General features: G+C 44.5%; 1 protein-coding gene across 5 annotated transcripts in view; it reads right to left on the bottom strand.

The window, feature by feature from the left end:
- Positions 1-15,343, bottom strand: part of LOC135906095 (insulin-like growth factor 1 receptor) — a 228,010-nt gene that overhangs the window by 50,506 nt on the left and 162,161 nt on the right. For all 5 annotated transcript variants that reach the window (XM_065437388.2, XM_065437318.2, XM_065437459.2 and 2 more), the window contains 7 exons: positions 12,667-12,765; positions 6,350-6,497; positions 5,365-5,585; positions 3,406-3,541; positions 3,192-3,245; positions 1,879-2,042; positions 1,543-1,722 (listed from right to left, as the gene is read on the bottom strand). In XM_065437388.2, coding sequence (XP_065293460.1) covers positions 1,543-1,722; positions 1,879-2,042; positions 3,192-3,245; positions 3,406-3,541; positions 5,365-5,585; positions 6,350-6,497; positions 12,667-12,765 — 1,002 coding nt within the window. The remainder of the gene's footprint in view (positions 1-1,542; positions 1,723-1,878; positions 2,043-3,191; positions 3,246-3,405; positions 3,542-5,364; positions 5,586-6,349; positions 6,498-12,666; positions 12,766-15,343) is intronic.

The raw sequence follows: 15,343 nt of genomic DNA, 5'->3' as shown, positions 1-15,343 counted from the left end.
GTGACATTCAGTAAGCGAAGCGTTGTGGGCACACCCCGCTCTGCCATAGCCTTTGCAGTGAGTGCAAGTCAGTGAAGAATGAATGGAAGCACCACGTAGGGGATGTTTGGCTGCCGATAACTCGGCTTCTGCTGAACTCATTGAAGTACTTTTTGCAGCAAGGTATTTATGCAAAAGTCGATTTTAATTTCAAAAGCATTTCTCGACTTTGATAAAAAGTGGTTCAGGGCCCCTTTAACATTAATGAGTACAGTCGCCGACTGATTTCTCCAACTCCAAAAAGTCAGACATGCGCGATTATTCCCTCTACTTCGCGGCACCGCCGTTCTCCCCATAGACCATAACGTATAACAACTGCTGAAAGTTTGGACACCTTGCAACCTCTCGTCTCATTTTTCGGACACTCCTTGAGCCAACTCAATCGAGAGCACCATGCACCGACTCTGACCGGTGCATGGTTCAATTTGCTGAACACCATTTTTGTTTTGAACGGAGCCTCCTTGCTGCCCCACGAAGTGGCGCTGCTGCAAATCCCCGCTCATTATCATCGTTTCTGCCTGGTTTGTGGCTACAGCAGTTCCGGTCTCAGCTTGGTAAGCCATGTCAAGACAATCCAGCAGCTGATTTGTTTCTTCGTGCGCGATGCTGCGAGTAGGCCACGTTTTTCGTTTGTGTGACTGGTGTCAGCGTGACAGCGTGGTGATGTTTGCTTTGGGTGCTGTGTCGAGGTTGCAGTGATGCAACGCGGCATACGGAAACATTGCGTCAAGTGTCTAATAGCGCTGACAGTGCACGCGCAGACTGCGCTGGGGAATGCCCGCAAGCGGGTGCCGGGAGGCCAAAAATTTGTCGCCTTCTGATGTGCTCGCTACTGACGCCGAAATTGTTCTGCCGAGGCCAGCGCTGTGGTTGCATTGCAATTCCGGACACCGTTTCATTTGAGTTTCACAGGTGCTAACACTGCTGTACTGACATGCACAGAACTTGACGACGGCGAGATCATTCGTTAGGTTTCTGCAGCACCGCCGGACGATGACTCCGACTCGGAAGATCACGCACCATGTGCTACACTGCTGTCGCATGAGGAGCGTGTACAAGCAGTGACTGTGCTTTCAGCCGCCTATAGTGACCATACGACCCTCTCCGAGATTCAGGCTTATCTGACTGCGCGTAAACGGAACAGCGTGCAACAGCACGTTCACGATTTCTTCAAGCCTACTGCGGAGCGCGAATAAGTGCGTGGAAATGAAGGATTTCTGTTTTGTTTTTTTCTTAATTGCTTTTTCGGACACCTGTTTATTAGGACATTTCCGCAGTCCCCGTGAGGTCCGAATAAATGGTCGGCGACTGTACTACTGGAAAGACCCTGTAACGGCCACCATAGTAAAGGTGTACCATTTCCAAATCAAAAACAGCGCAAGGGACGGGACAACAAAGTGGGACAAACACAGCGTTGTGCTTGCCCCACTTTCCCGTCCCATTCCTTGCGCTGTTTTTTATTTTAGAAATGTGTGCCAACTAGTCCTAAAGTGTACTACTCACGGTCGATGCAATAGTCTCGGCTCTCGCCCAAGTACTGGTGTTGAGGAGCACTGGGCTGGGCTATGCCCACCACCCGGTAGTACCGGACGTCCCCATTAGGGTACTTTGGCGGTACCCAGCTGATGAGCAGTTTCGAGTCTTTCAAAGGATGTGCCTTTAAGTCCTGTGGCTGGCTTGGAGCTGAAATGCAACAGGGACAAGAACAGTGATGCAGTTTAGTGGGGCAACAAATGTAACAGCTAAAAATATGCACCACGCAATGCATGTTTAAGAAAGCAAGGAACCAAATTTTTGTTCAGTATTATGGCGGGCATCGTGATTAAGAACTCTACTCACATGCAGGAAGGGTCTTGAAGTAAAAGATTTCGCTCTGTGCTCCTTGTGTTGAGGTTGTTGTGAACAGCGTGTAGGCCTTGACATAGACAGCGTACTGTGTGAATGGCTTGAGGTGTGCAATGATCTGGACGTCAACACCTACGTCTGCATCAACCATCTTCCACCTGAAGTACAGTAAGAAAGAATGAACTGTTAAAAACTTCTGAAGAAAAGCTGCAACAAGGCACACATGCAAGAACATAGATAAGAATTGGTGCCGCTATTGTCCCATGAAGTAACATGACCCATTTATGAATCGTAAACAGTAGTCAGCTGCTGACAATAAGGAACGCAATAAGTCGAGTTTCAACAGAAAAAAAAATCAAAGAAAAGATGACAGTCACTTTAGCTTACACTAAAGAGGGTGGAAGTGATAGCCTGCGTGCTCTCGAGACATTCACTAAATTACTTGACATTCTCATTCGTATGTGTTGCTACTTCCTGTCACTTGTTTTCTCCCACAAAACGTTGTGGGTTCGAGTGCCCTAATTAAAACTATCCTGGTGAACTGTACCTTAACTAACTTTGCCTTAATTAACACCAAAGGTCGCGTCTTCGACTTCCACCAAAGGTCGTGGGCTTGACCATAAATGGTGGCACAATCAATTTTGATGCCACTGAATTTTGGTGCCACCGAAGGTCGAGGATTCGACTCCCACCAAAGGTCATGGATTCAAGTCTTACCAATGTTCGTGGGTGGCACTGTCAATTTTGGTGCCACTGAATTTTGGTGCCACAACACCTTATGGTCAATTTTTCAATAACGCCAGACAATGGATTTTTCAACCCATGAGCCACTTAAAGGCATTCACCTTAAAATGCAGTTTGTGCCGATTTTATTAAACTTGGGACACATGAAAGAACTCACTGACGGACCCAGTTCACACAGCTCAATCAATACTGTTGCCCTTTATGTGCAGCCTCCAACTCAAAGCAGACAGTAGAGTCCAACAGAGTACGGCTACAGGGACCACTGGCACTACCCGCACAGGAATTCTAGCTTGCGGGCACAATTGCGGGCATGATTGTATGGCTCCTTGCATAGCTATTTTCACTGTAACTATGTCATCTTCAACAAGAAACAAATTTTGCAGTTTGTAGAAGGGCAATACAAAACAATCTAAATTGATTCAATGTTTGCGTTTAGTCCATTTCTGTCTAACGCAAACATTTCAAAATCTAAATTTGACATCAATCCGAAGCTGCCAATCAGCTTAGATTTCAACTTACCGAAACAGTATTACAAAAAGGAGGAGGCTAGCAGCCATACTCACACATCTCCTTTGCAAGCATCCCGACCATCATAGAGGGTGACATTTTGGAACGGGCTGCAAGAAATGAGGTAACACGTGAACCAAACTGTCTGACACTGAAAATTCTTCATTTAAAGCTCCTCATGTGACAAGTTATCAAGCACGGTTGATCGGTAACAGCTAAACACCGGAGCTTCACCAACACGTGGCCAAAATACAGGAATTCAACACTTACGCCTCGCGATAGTACACCACGTAGCCAAGAAGAGACCGTTTGTCATAGATCTCTTGCTCGAATTGGAGGGACCAATTGATAACAGCAAACTTGTTGCCCACTTTTCTAAGTGTGGCATTGATCCTGTGAACATCACCTGCAACAAAAAGCAGCAGCGAACATCGTATCAAAATATCCAACAATTTATGCGATTCTGTGCACTGCAAACAATCGCAGGCTTTGAACACTGTCCAAAAAACACAGGAGATATGTGTGTTAAATCAGTGAAGCCTTGCCTTCAGCACACAAGCACACAACCTTTGCGATAACACTGGCTGCTATACATACTTCAACACTGCTGAGGGTTTTGATGGCTATATGTTGACATGCTGTTGCTCAAACGTTGGCAAGCCGAGCTCAAGCATGAACATTCAGTTGGGCTTCCTTCTTCGTTCACAAAATTGTGCTAGACTCCTTTTAACACAGACTTGAAAGAATGTTGAAAATTTGCTCATCCCGACAAGTGTTCAGCCAGAAATGCACTGCATCTATAAGAAACTAAACAAAAATACTCGACCTATCACATACCCAGGAATTCAGCTTAACTAACATTCACCAGGGAACACACCCCAGATCTACTCGGCTACTTTCTGCCTCTAAAGCATCGTCTGAACGATGCTTTAGAGCATCGTTCAGACCAGACATCGTTCAGACGTAACCGGCTTTTTCTGGCTGTTCCATACTAGTAATAGGGTGTATCAAGTCACACTCAGTTCTCAAAAGGCTTGTCTACATATCATACCTGTTTAAGCAAGATTTGAAGGACTTCTGGCCCATCTCATGGCCCAGACAAAGCCACGGAATAAAGTTCAGAGTTGATCAAGTGCCTGTTAACCTTGCAAAACCATACAATTGATTGATTGATGTGCCCCTCTGCTCTTTATGTCTGCCGTACCTAAATCCAGCAGACACAAGGTTTCCTCAGCACCCAACACACCATGGGCTCCTCTCTCCCATGTGTGTTCCCTGTATAAGAAGCACGGATCGGGCAATACCTATACACTGACAATATTGCCTCCTTCACCACCCTCCTCTGCTTCCTGTTCATACGCCTTTGCATGCAAAAAAAGTGCTGTACAGACATGGAAACCACCAGAACCCCCTTCCAAGGCTATCTTCCGGAAGAGTTTCCTACAAAAATTTACGAAAAAGAACTTTGGCAGTGCGATCGTTCAGCTACTGAGGAAATGATCAGCATTGCATGATTTTGTCTTAATCTGCATGCTAGTGGCTTCGGATGTTCTAGTGATGTTACTTATAACACTCACTGTTTTCTAAGCACAGCAATGCTTAAACACATGCACTGCATAAAAACTGTGGATTGTTGCAATTACAATGCAATATTTTGTTGAAAATGATCAATTTGCCTAGTTACAAAGAAGTTTGAAGCCAGGAGGACGAAGCTCAGTCCAATCTTATAAATACCCATCATTCTCGTGTTGGATAAACTCCAAGACTGGCAGCTCTTATATGATGATGATGATTATTATTATTATTTATAAGAATCTCCTTTGAAATGGGCAGTGAGCCTTAGTCACCTAGCCTGCTTGAGTTAATAAGATATGCTGTACATGCTTCTCATTTTAACATTTTATGTGTACACCTACTTAATCCGTTTTCTCTTCCTCTAAACTTTTTCTATCTCCGTTGTACTACTACCTATGCCTGTAACGGATCTGGTCATATCAACTTCTCTTCTGTTTTTTTTCCCACCAATACTCCAAGCACCTCCCGCTTATCTCGACTGCTGACCGCATGATGCTTCTGTCCACTTTAAATCCAAGCGCTTCTGGAAGGCATGCATTATGGATACCTTCGCAACATAAGACATTAGTGCCCAGTTCCTTCTAGTGACTCATGTTGGAAACTCTATGCATCTTCCCACATACAGGCTGTCCCTTGTGCAATATAGAGGCTCACATGCTGCCCGGTCTCCGTTGGTGTGTGGTGATACGTCATGGTCGCTCCAACCCGTGATGGTCGTGTGGTTCTTCAGCTCCACAATTTCACTCATGCACAGCTTGGGATTGATGTGGAAGAACACCTTGCCGCGGCTTAGGGTGAGCGTGCGATTGGGCGGCCGACTTGACCAGTCCCAGAGCAGCTGCAGGTTCTGGTTGTCCAGGACGATGAGAGAGTAGCTGCGGAGGACGAGACGAAAAGTGCAAAATCTTGAATTAGCAACTACCGAATTCACTCATACAAAACACATACATAAGTACAGCACAGAACCTGACATTAAAATCTATCGAAAATTTATCTAGGACACAGCTTGGTGCTAGATATACATTCATTAAAACTTCTTTCTGGGCGAGTTGGTGCATACTTGACATAAAACTGTTTACAGCGCAAACACATGCAACCACAAAGTAAGGGACAGGACACAAGCGCTACACACAGCGCTTGTGTCCTGTCCCTTACTTTGTGGTTGCATGTGTTTGCGCTGTAAACAGTTTTAGATATACATTATAGCTATGACAAGGGTCTTACAGAAAAGCCGAAAGGAACTTAACAAATATAAATTTAAAACAAACAGCCTGTAAGCTGCTTTTAAACTCTATCTATCATCTCTGTTTAATTCCTTGAAATACTGTAACCCTTCGCCCTGCATGCAATGTTCGCTGTGTGGGAAGACTAAAAGTAATGGTTATAACAAAGTACCTTGCCTTGGCTTCTCCCTTCCAACTTCAGTATAACGAGGTTTTATTGAAATTTCCAACAAAACTTCACAAGAGCTCTGTATAGCCAACTCTAATTCGATACATACCCATACACTAAATGAGAGTGGACTGCACAAGTGTGCTAACAATCCCAAAGACTTCAGTAACTATACAGCAAAATGTGGTTCATTACTGAGCCCTATTGGCGTTTTCAAATGGAGAGGAAGAAAGAAACCCTCACTCACTATGTTCGGTCAAGCGCCTTGCCGTGGATGATCCGAAGGTTCTTCAGAAAGTTCAGGGAGATGAGTTGGTTTGATCGTGTGACCTTGAGGTAGTCTCTGATCTCCTCTATCATATCCAAATTGGCCTCCAGTTCCCTCATTATGTTCCCTGCAAAGAAAAATGACACAAGAAATGACTCAGATTCAATGTTTCAAAAACTAAGATGGCCTAGCACAATCCAAAGTTATACATCGTGCTGAACACCAGACATAATACACACTAGAAGGTGCTACTACATTACAGGTGGTTTGATCAAGCAATGAGAAACTCCCTAAAAATGCTCAGCTCAGATGGCCATGCGCTCCTCAATCAGGGATGGAAGTGACTAAGGAAGCTTTGGAGCAGCTCTGGGAGCAGATAATTTTGAGCTTTGGAGCAGGTTTGGAGCATGAATTATCCATTTTGGAGCAGTAAACATGCGTTTTGGAGCAGCTTAGTAAAGCTCAATATGAGCGAATTACAGGCATATGAAAAAACTAGGTTCCTAATCTAACATTGCAGAGCACTGTGAGGTTATGGCAGATCAGTTCTGCTGAAGCCTGCAAGGCGAGCAAAATTCATCACAGGGAAAAATTGTCATCCGAATGACTGTAGCATGAAGCTAGAAGGAAACTCATACAGGCTTCTCAGAAGCCGCCATAAAATGCCAATGTGCCAACTAAATGTAGCCTAGAAAAAAACAACCAAGGGCTTTCTGTTCATAGGCTCGTGTTATCAATCATATTTTTTTTTATTAGGAACAAGCAACTAATATTTAATTTTCCAGAACTAACATTTATTGCTTGAGGCAAAACGCAAAACAGAATGTACGACAACAAAAGGGAACGAAGACACAGCGCATAATACACCAGACATACTATATACCAGAAGGTGCTCCTACATTACATACAGGTGCTTTGATCAAGCAATGAGAGACTCTCTAATATGCTCAGCTCAAATAGCCATGTGCTTCTGAATCGGGGATAAAAGCAGCCAAGAAAGCTTTGAAGCAGTTCTCGGAGCGATGTGACTTCGTTCCCTTTTGTTGTCCTATGTGCTACTTTGCACTTTGCCTCAAGTTATGCAGTACCAACTAGCCCACCAGTCTGTTCTCTTGAACAGCATTTATTACCTTATTCAATAAGGTGCCAATCCAAGGGTTGCAGAATACTTCAAGAAATGACTTATTAACAGTCTATACGGCGACCTAGATCTTGCATGGCCCCTTTTTCCAAGTGAGAACAAAAAAAGTCTGCGATTTTTTTTTTTTGTCCACGTGACAACACATCCCCACACCAGTAATATAAGTGGCTCTGATGTAAATGTCATCAGTGCATTGTGTATATTATGAAATTGCAAACCTGGGTCACAGTTTTGGTAACGGTTCAGAAACCGAACCGTCACAAGATCGTGCTACTTCGCGTGTGATAGGGAACAAAGATTCGTGCCAAGCACTGCGGATCAGGCTCAATCTCAGTGCCGCTGTTTGATGAGATTTGCATAAAAATGGATGCAATCTTTGGCATGCAGAAGCGTTGTCACAGTGTATGTTACTCTAAATTCTTTTTATTTATTTCACTAGCTTTCTATCCGATTAAAAAAGAAGTCGTCACGAATCCTAGGTTGTTTTAAATGCTGATGTTGGTCATTTCTCAACGTCACCTACAACTTTTTTAACAATATCTCAGTGATTAGGTAAATTTATAAATTCAGCTAATTAAACACATTCATGCACAATGAACTGGAAATATTCACAGTGGCCACCATAGGGAAATATTCACAGTGGTCACCATGAACAACACACATACGGTACATTGAACACCGTTCGCGTAGTGCCCTCTGGTTATTTTTAATTCTCGGTGACCTTCAGTCAAGATAATAAAATACCGCAGAATACCCATCGTGGTTGCTTAGTGGCTATGGTGTTGGGCTGCTAAACACGAGGTCGAGAGATCAAATCCCGGCCACAGCGGCCACATTTTGATGGCGGCGAAAACACTCGCGTACTTAGATTTAGGTGCACGTTAAAGAGCCTCAGGTGGTCCAAATTTCCAAAGTCTTCCACTATGGCATGTCTCATAATGAGATTGTGGTTTTGGCACTTCAACCCTATAATTATAGAATACCACAGAATAAATGTAAAGTCATGTACTGGTCATTGCGTGCTTGCCAGTATTTCACAACGCTTGCCGAGAAGAAAGCTGTAAGATATTTTTGAAAACAACAAAGGGATAAAAAAATCTGCGCCATTGACCAATATATATCGATTGCCATATTTACTCAAATCTAACATGCACTTTTTCCCCGATAAAATGGGTCCAAAAATTGTGTGCGCGTTAGAATTGAGTACGACCCTAAATTTGCATTACCATATCACCATCGGCATTTCAAAATGGCCGCCCGCCTCATACGCATTTCGAGCCTAGCTGCCGTAGCTTCCTCCATGTGCTGTAGTACGGGTGGTTAAGCTATGCTTCCTTTGGCTTAGGTTAGTGCAAAGTCTGTCTTCCCGTTCTCTGCGTCTGCACTATTACTGCGGAAGTGCCGACTGCAAAGACACGCGAAGTTTATAACGATGCCGCAATTAAAAGGAAAGCAACCACATGGGCGGAGACGGATGGAAACCGGGCCGCATCACAGGCGTTCGGAGTTCCTGAAACTTGTGTGCGGGACTGGTGCAATCAGGAGAGGCGTTTTACACCAGCGGTTGCTACGTACGATGCGGCCGCACGGCCCTATCTTGAAAGTGATCTGCGACGGAGACAAGAATCTATGAATCTAGGCGCGCCGCGCTCTGTTCTCATCGCTTAGTTCGTGTTGAAGCGAGAGGCTGCACAAAGGTCAATTTCCTCGCTCCTGCTACCGCACTTCCTCACTCCAGCGTTTTGAAAAAGAGTTTCCGCGGTCATTGAGTGAGACGTGTCCACACTTGCATGTGCGCGCACGACACCATGCTCGTTAATTTACCGTAAAAACCCACATATAATACGAACCCGCATATAGTACGAGGTGGAATTATTGGGACGCAAAATGAAAAAGAAAAATATTACACATGTATAATACGAGTTAGGAAAACACCAGGAAAACGTTTATTTAAATTGCACTGCGCACTTCATTCACTGTCTTCCTCAGCTGCGCTCTCTTCGGATAGTTCTTTGTCGGTCATATCTTCCCCGAGATACTCATGCTCTGTGCCATCAAGCGCATTCGAGATGCCGCACTTCTTGAATGCGCGATGCACAAGGTCCTCTGGTAGCATATGCTGGCCCATGCGTTCACAATCACACTTGCATAGTGCGGCTGGCGAAGCCTGCTTCAGCCGCCCGGTTGGCGTCACTGCAGGCTCACCTTAGCGCATCCAATCTGCAAAACAACACTTGACCGCGTCCTTGAACGGCTTGTTCACACAAACATCCAAAGGCTGCAGCTGAGACATCATCCCACTCGGGATAACGACGAGTTCAGTGCCAGACTCACGCAACAGCCTCTTCACTGAGTCAACCAAATGGCAACGAAATGTGTCCAGCACAAGGATGGACAGGAATGACAACAGTGCGCCGGGCCGCTTACACCAGACGGACTTTATCCAGTCGAGCATAAGATTTTCGTTCATTTAGCCTTTCTCATGGCATCTCACGACCACATTTTTTGGTAGCTCCTCATCTTTAGGCACTGTCTTGCGCTTGAAGACAACATAGGGCTGAAGCTCGAGTCTGTCTGCCGTGCATGAGAACATGACGGTAACTCGTGTTTTCTCGTTGCTGGTGGACCGGACATAAACTTGTTTAGAGCCCCTTTCGTGCACAGTGAGGGGCGATGGCACGCCCAGATACACCGGCGTTTGGTCAGCATTGTCGATTTGCCCTAGCTGGAAGTTCTTGGACTTGCGCAGCAAAATAATGTGGTGCTGGAAAGCCACAAGCAGCTCTTCGAATGATTCAGGTAGCTTTTGCGAAATCGGAGTTCCGCAGCATAAGGAAAAACCAGCACGGCACATGTAGCGATAAATCTAGTGCTTACTCGCTTTGAACTCGGAGCTCGATAGCTCTTTTTCTCTTGCAAGCGATTGCCTGCATAAGCTCCACGTTCACAGCTAGATGGGCGGCTCGCTGTTGGCGTACGAACTCCGTCAGGGCGAGTTCGATTTCTAGGGAATGTCCCACTCTTCGGGCCGCGAAAGCTTCTTCGCGTTCCGCTGCACGCGAAAAGGGCTTATATCTGTCAACGCCATCCACGAATGCTTCCCTTGTTGACGCCAAACTGCCTCCCGGCCGCACTGTTGCCGATGTCCTGTGTGGCTAGAATAACCTTTCTCTTGAAAGCAGCCGAGTACTGTTCTTGTGGTCCGGACATCTTGGTCCTTGAATGCGGAATAAAAAAGATGCACTTCACGAAACATGGTTTGAATGCATGCTGCCAAGGTGCGCGCTCAACAATAAAAAAACGATGCTGTAGTCACGCAGCAATAATGAAACCAAGCCGCAGTCACACAGCAATAACGAAGTCAAGCCATAGCCACGCAGCAATAATGAAACTAAAACTTCTAGCCCAAATTTCTGACTGAAATTTTCGTTCGGATTCACATATAGTATGAGGTGAAAATTTGGGACGCTAATAATAGGGAAACACCTTGTATTATACGCCGGTTTTCACGGTAGTTAGTAAGCGAATGTTTAAGAGTTTATACAGTCAATAACACTACTATCCTCACTTTTCATATAGCTGTCTACTAATATGCTATCGTAATCGACGCTTCGCCTTTCGGGCGAAACTGCTACTCTTATTTATCGTAACATTAGTGCATTCCGAGTAAACATTTGTTCTTTTCAAATGAGAGAAAGCTGCATTTCGGTATGAAAGAATGAGGTGCACTGTACTGTAAAGGACTTTTTTTTTTTTTTTTTCAAGGTCATGGCAAACGGGTGCGCATTACAATCGAGGGTGCCTTAGAATCGAGTAAGTACGGTAAGCTCATATATTCGAGCTTATATGCGGCTCCGCCAAAGGCGCCATAAAGCCAGTGTAAAACAGCAACCGATATTTTATGCGCCGTACGATGGTTTATAAAAATTTTTGGATTCAATCTGTGCAAATCTCATCGGGAACATTGTCATCACGAACAAAATTTAGGAGGTTTGAGGTTTCGCCAAACATTTCATTACGACCACAATCTGTCTGCTAAGATTGACTAAATATGAAACATTACATTTTTGGCTTCCTTCTTATGGGGCAACAGCCTGATTTTGTGTGGTGTGGCCGGGAAGAACGTTGTGCAGCCTGAGTGTAAATCTGAGTGATGATTGCGGTTGCCATTGGATATTTGTGACCAAGAATAAATAAAACGGAAATCGTACATCCACCCGTTCGTAGCAATTGCTACAAAGAAAACCCAAACGGGTTCCTCGAAAGAAAAGCCTCAGAGTTGAAGAAGAATTCGTCCTGGTCCAGGACTTCTTGGTCTTGTGACCAAGAAGTTTCATAAAAGCAAGCAGGTCATTTCGTAACGTGCCAGGCTATCACCCCAGTAAGTGGACAACGTACATGTGCGAAATAGATTTAGAATGTTGCACGCACGGCATTTGCCCATTAATCGGTGTAGATGCACTAATACGGAGCAATTCCGAGTGCAAAAATGTATAATGAAACCGATGAGCCACACAGAAAGCAGACTGTACGACCTTATTCATTCGTGTGGCTTTCGTTCCCGACCGCCCTACGAAATGAGTGCCAGTTCAAATAATCTTTAGCTGGTCCACATATACGCAAAGGCGTAACACTTTTATAAAACATTCGTAATGCATTGTATAGTATAAAATGGTTTTCATTTTCCTGGGGCCTAGCTACAATTATGCCACCAAACACACCCACACTGCGATGATGCCAACGCTGAAACAGGCTGCTCAGGCTTGAATTGCAGGGCAAAGTGCTAGCCAATGCATGTTTATGGGCTGTGTGGTTGCCCCTGAACAAGCACATCCTACTAAATTTGGCAACTTCATTCAAAATTAGTATTTTGGTGCAAGATGGCGCAACTGACGCAGCACTCCCATCCCTGTGAATTCACGGGCAACCTGGCCGCCACCGGGTGACCCTAGAGGCACCCAGTGGTGGCCAGGTCACCTAAGACGGATCGAGCCAGCCCAGTGCGGAGATGCAGAACAACTGCATGAGCATGTATACATGCTTGATTAACTTCTGCGTGACTGCAATGAAGAGGGAGGCCAACTAGCCAACAGGCTGATTCCCAAAAACTGATGAAAATACAGCCGCATTTTTTTACTTTTCATTGCGTGCTCACCTCCTCCTCGAATCTGGATGACCAGTGACCCGTTGATGTAGGTGCACCCCTTGAGCTTCTGGGCAGATGAGATGCTGTCAACCAGAAAACTCGAGCACACTGTGAAAATGACAAAAAGAAACAAAGGAATAACAGTGATCATCACAGCCAGCAACCATAGGTAGTCAAGATTATTGCGCAATACAGTCAGACCTCAATACAACAAACATGGATATAACAAATTATCATATATGTATAATGAAGCAAAGCTCACTGGTATCACCATGTAATGAATGTATGCTCATAATGAATATCAAATGGAATTAATGTATTTTTGTGTCTCATGCAACTTAGATATATAATGAAGTTTCGATTGTATAGAGTGACTGACACTGCCCACAGTGCTTCCCCTTTAAAGGGACTGACAAGTGGCCAGAATGTGTTGTGAGACGTTGACGGAAATGAAATGACCATGATTTATAGTGACAGAATCCAGCGCGCTCTTCGCAATTTAAGTAAGAATTATACTTTCAAATTAGCAAATAAAGTTTAAAACGCCAGTAAGTGGAGAGGCCTGGCAATGAAACCTTGGCATTTCGGATGTAGTCTATGCGATTACTGTACGTAACTCAACTGTTACTAAGTGCAGCATAATTATTGCTTAAAATGGCGGTTTGTATATTATTAGACACTTGCGCTTTATTCTATGCATTGGAAATTAAAAGCACACGCATGGCTACAGCAACACGCTGAGCTGCTTATCACAAGTGAAAGTGTTGTTTTGTTTCCAATCCGATTGTTTTTTTTTTGTTTTTTGTTTTGACTGGTTAAATATCAAAGCACTTGGACAGGAAACCATGAAAACAGGTAGCTACTATCAAGGAAATACTTCGACACTTAGGAAAACGTGAATCGCAGGACCACCGACATGATAAGCAAAATAATACTTTCTCACAGCTATGGCCGCACTTGACATTTGGCTGCCATTAATATTGGTGTATAGTCGCTGTCACACACACCTATGACCATTTTCAGTATGCTTCCAGTGGACATCTACATCCTCACCGCAGATAGAAAAATTCTGATAAAGAATGTTTCACAGCGTTTTCTGCATTCCCACTTCATTAGACTCTCTGACCACTGCATTAAAAAAATGGGTACCCCGAAAACTGTTTGCCACTCCCTTTAACTCGCAACGATTACACATGTGCTTTACATCATACTACTCACATGACAACAACAAAAATCCCGAGGACACCTAAGCACTTCTTATGAGTTGTCAATGCAAAAGCATTAATGTCCAACAGAACGCCGCTGAGTGGTCCTTCGAATTATGAACTCCTCATGGGCATGTGAGTGTGTTGAAATGCTTGGTGTGTTTTGATTTGGCCTTACCGAAGCGCAGTTAGAAAGTGGGTGAGAGCTTGGACGGAAAAGGAACGTGCGGATTACACAGGCTTCCGAGAGAGAGGGTGACGTGGCATCGCGGTGATGCCCTTTCGCTTCACACAATACTGAAGCAGTAGGTGGACGCTTTCGACCGCTCTGTTCTGTCGAGGCTCGAGCCAGCAAGCGCGAGCCAGCAAGCGCAAGCCAGCATAACAAGTGCACCTCACGCGCTCGTGATGTACCATTGCAGCCAATGGGCCATTTGACGCTTTCGCATAAAAATATAATGGCAGTTCCGACACGTTCAATCACACACTTATTGATTGATTAGACATTAGTAAAGAAATGTTCATTCACAACACGGTAACCAGAACGATTGCTCTTGCCCTAATGAAACATAGGAGACTACTATTTCAACTACATTTCCAATTTTAGAAATATTGCAGCCGCAAGTTTGAGTTATTCAATTCAAAGTTCGACTGCAAGTTGGTTTTGTTTCTGTAAGAGTGGTGCTCAATTTATAATTAAAAAAAAAGAGATCAGTCTGTTTTACCTTAAAGCTCAGCACTCAAGTTATGCTAGGCACTCTGCATTGTTCGCCAAGTGGGCCCATGGTGCTATAGCTACACCATGAAAACCCCTAAAGCTGCAAAAGAAAGAAAGAAAGAAAGAAAGAAAGAAAGAAAGAAAGAAAGAAAGAAAGAAAGAAATCCGACAACGCCTAAGCGCTTTTTGCGAGTTGTGAATGCAGAAGCATTAATGTCCAACTGAGCGCTGCTGAGCGGTCCTCCATGTTGTCAACTCCTCACAGGCAAGTCAGCACATTAACATGTTGGCACATTTTTATTCGGCCTTACCAATGTGCAGTTAGAATGCAGGTGAGAGCTTGCGCAGACGAGGAACCCCCGAATAACATAGACTTCCGAGAGCAAGAGCAAGGGTAATGTGGCATCATGGCGATGCCCTCTCCCCTCATGCAATAATGCGGCAGCAGGTGTTCCCTTTCCAGGCTCGAGCCAGCAAGCGTGAGCCAGCAGAAGTGCGCTTTTCAGCACACTTCAACTTGATTCAGTGTTGGCAGGCTGACATTTCAATTGGCAGACCTACCTGTGTCTGACTAGCCTTACCATAGCCTTGGCCAGCTAATTTTGCGGTATTCAAGTAGTGATATCATGCAGGATAGGCCGCACCACCCATCACAAAATCTATGAGTCAATGACAGGTTCCAAGTTCACCATTGCTGTTTTATTTCTGTTTATAGTGGTGACGCTTGTGTTTTACTAATGTGTTTGCTTCTCCCTTAATTAAA

Source organism: Dermacentor albipictus, chromosome 1, assembly GCF_038994185.2.
Source record: "Dermacentor albipictus isolate Rhodes 1998 colony chromosome 1, USDA_Dalb.pri_finalv2, whole genome shotgun sequence".
NCBI lineage: Eukaryota > Metazoa > Arthropoda > Arachnida > Ixodida > Ixodidae > Dermacentor > Dermacentor albipictus.
Note: the sequence above shows the minus strand (reverse complement) of the source record. Positions and strands in the feature narration are given on the sequence as shown.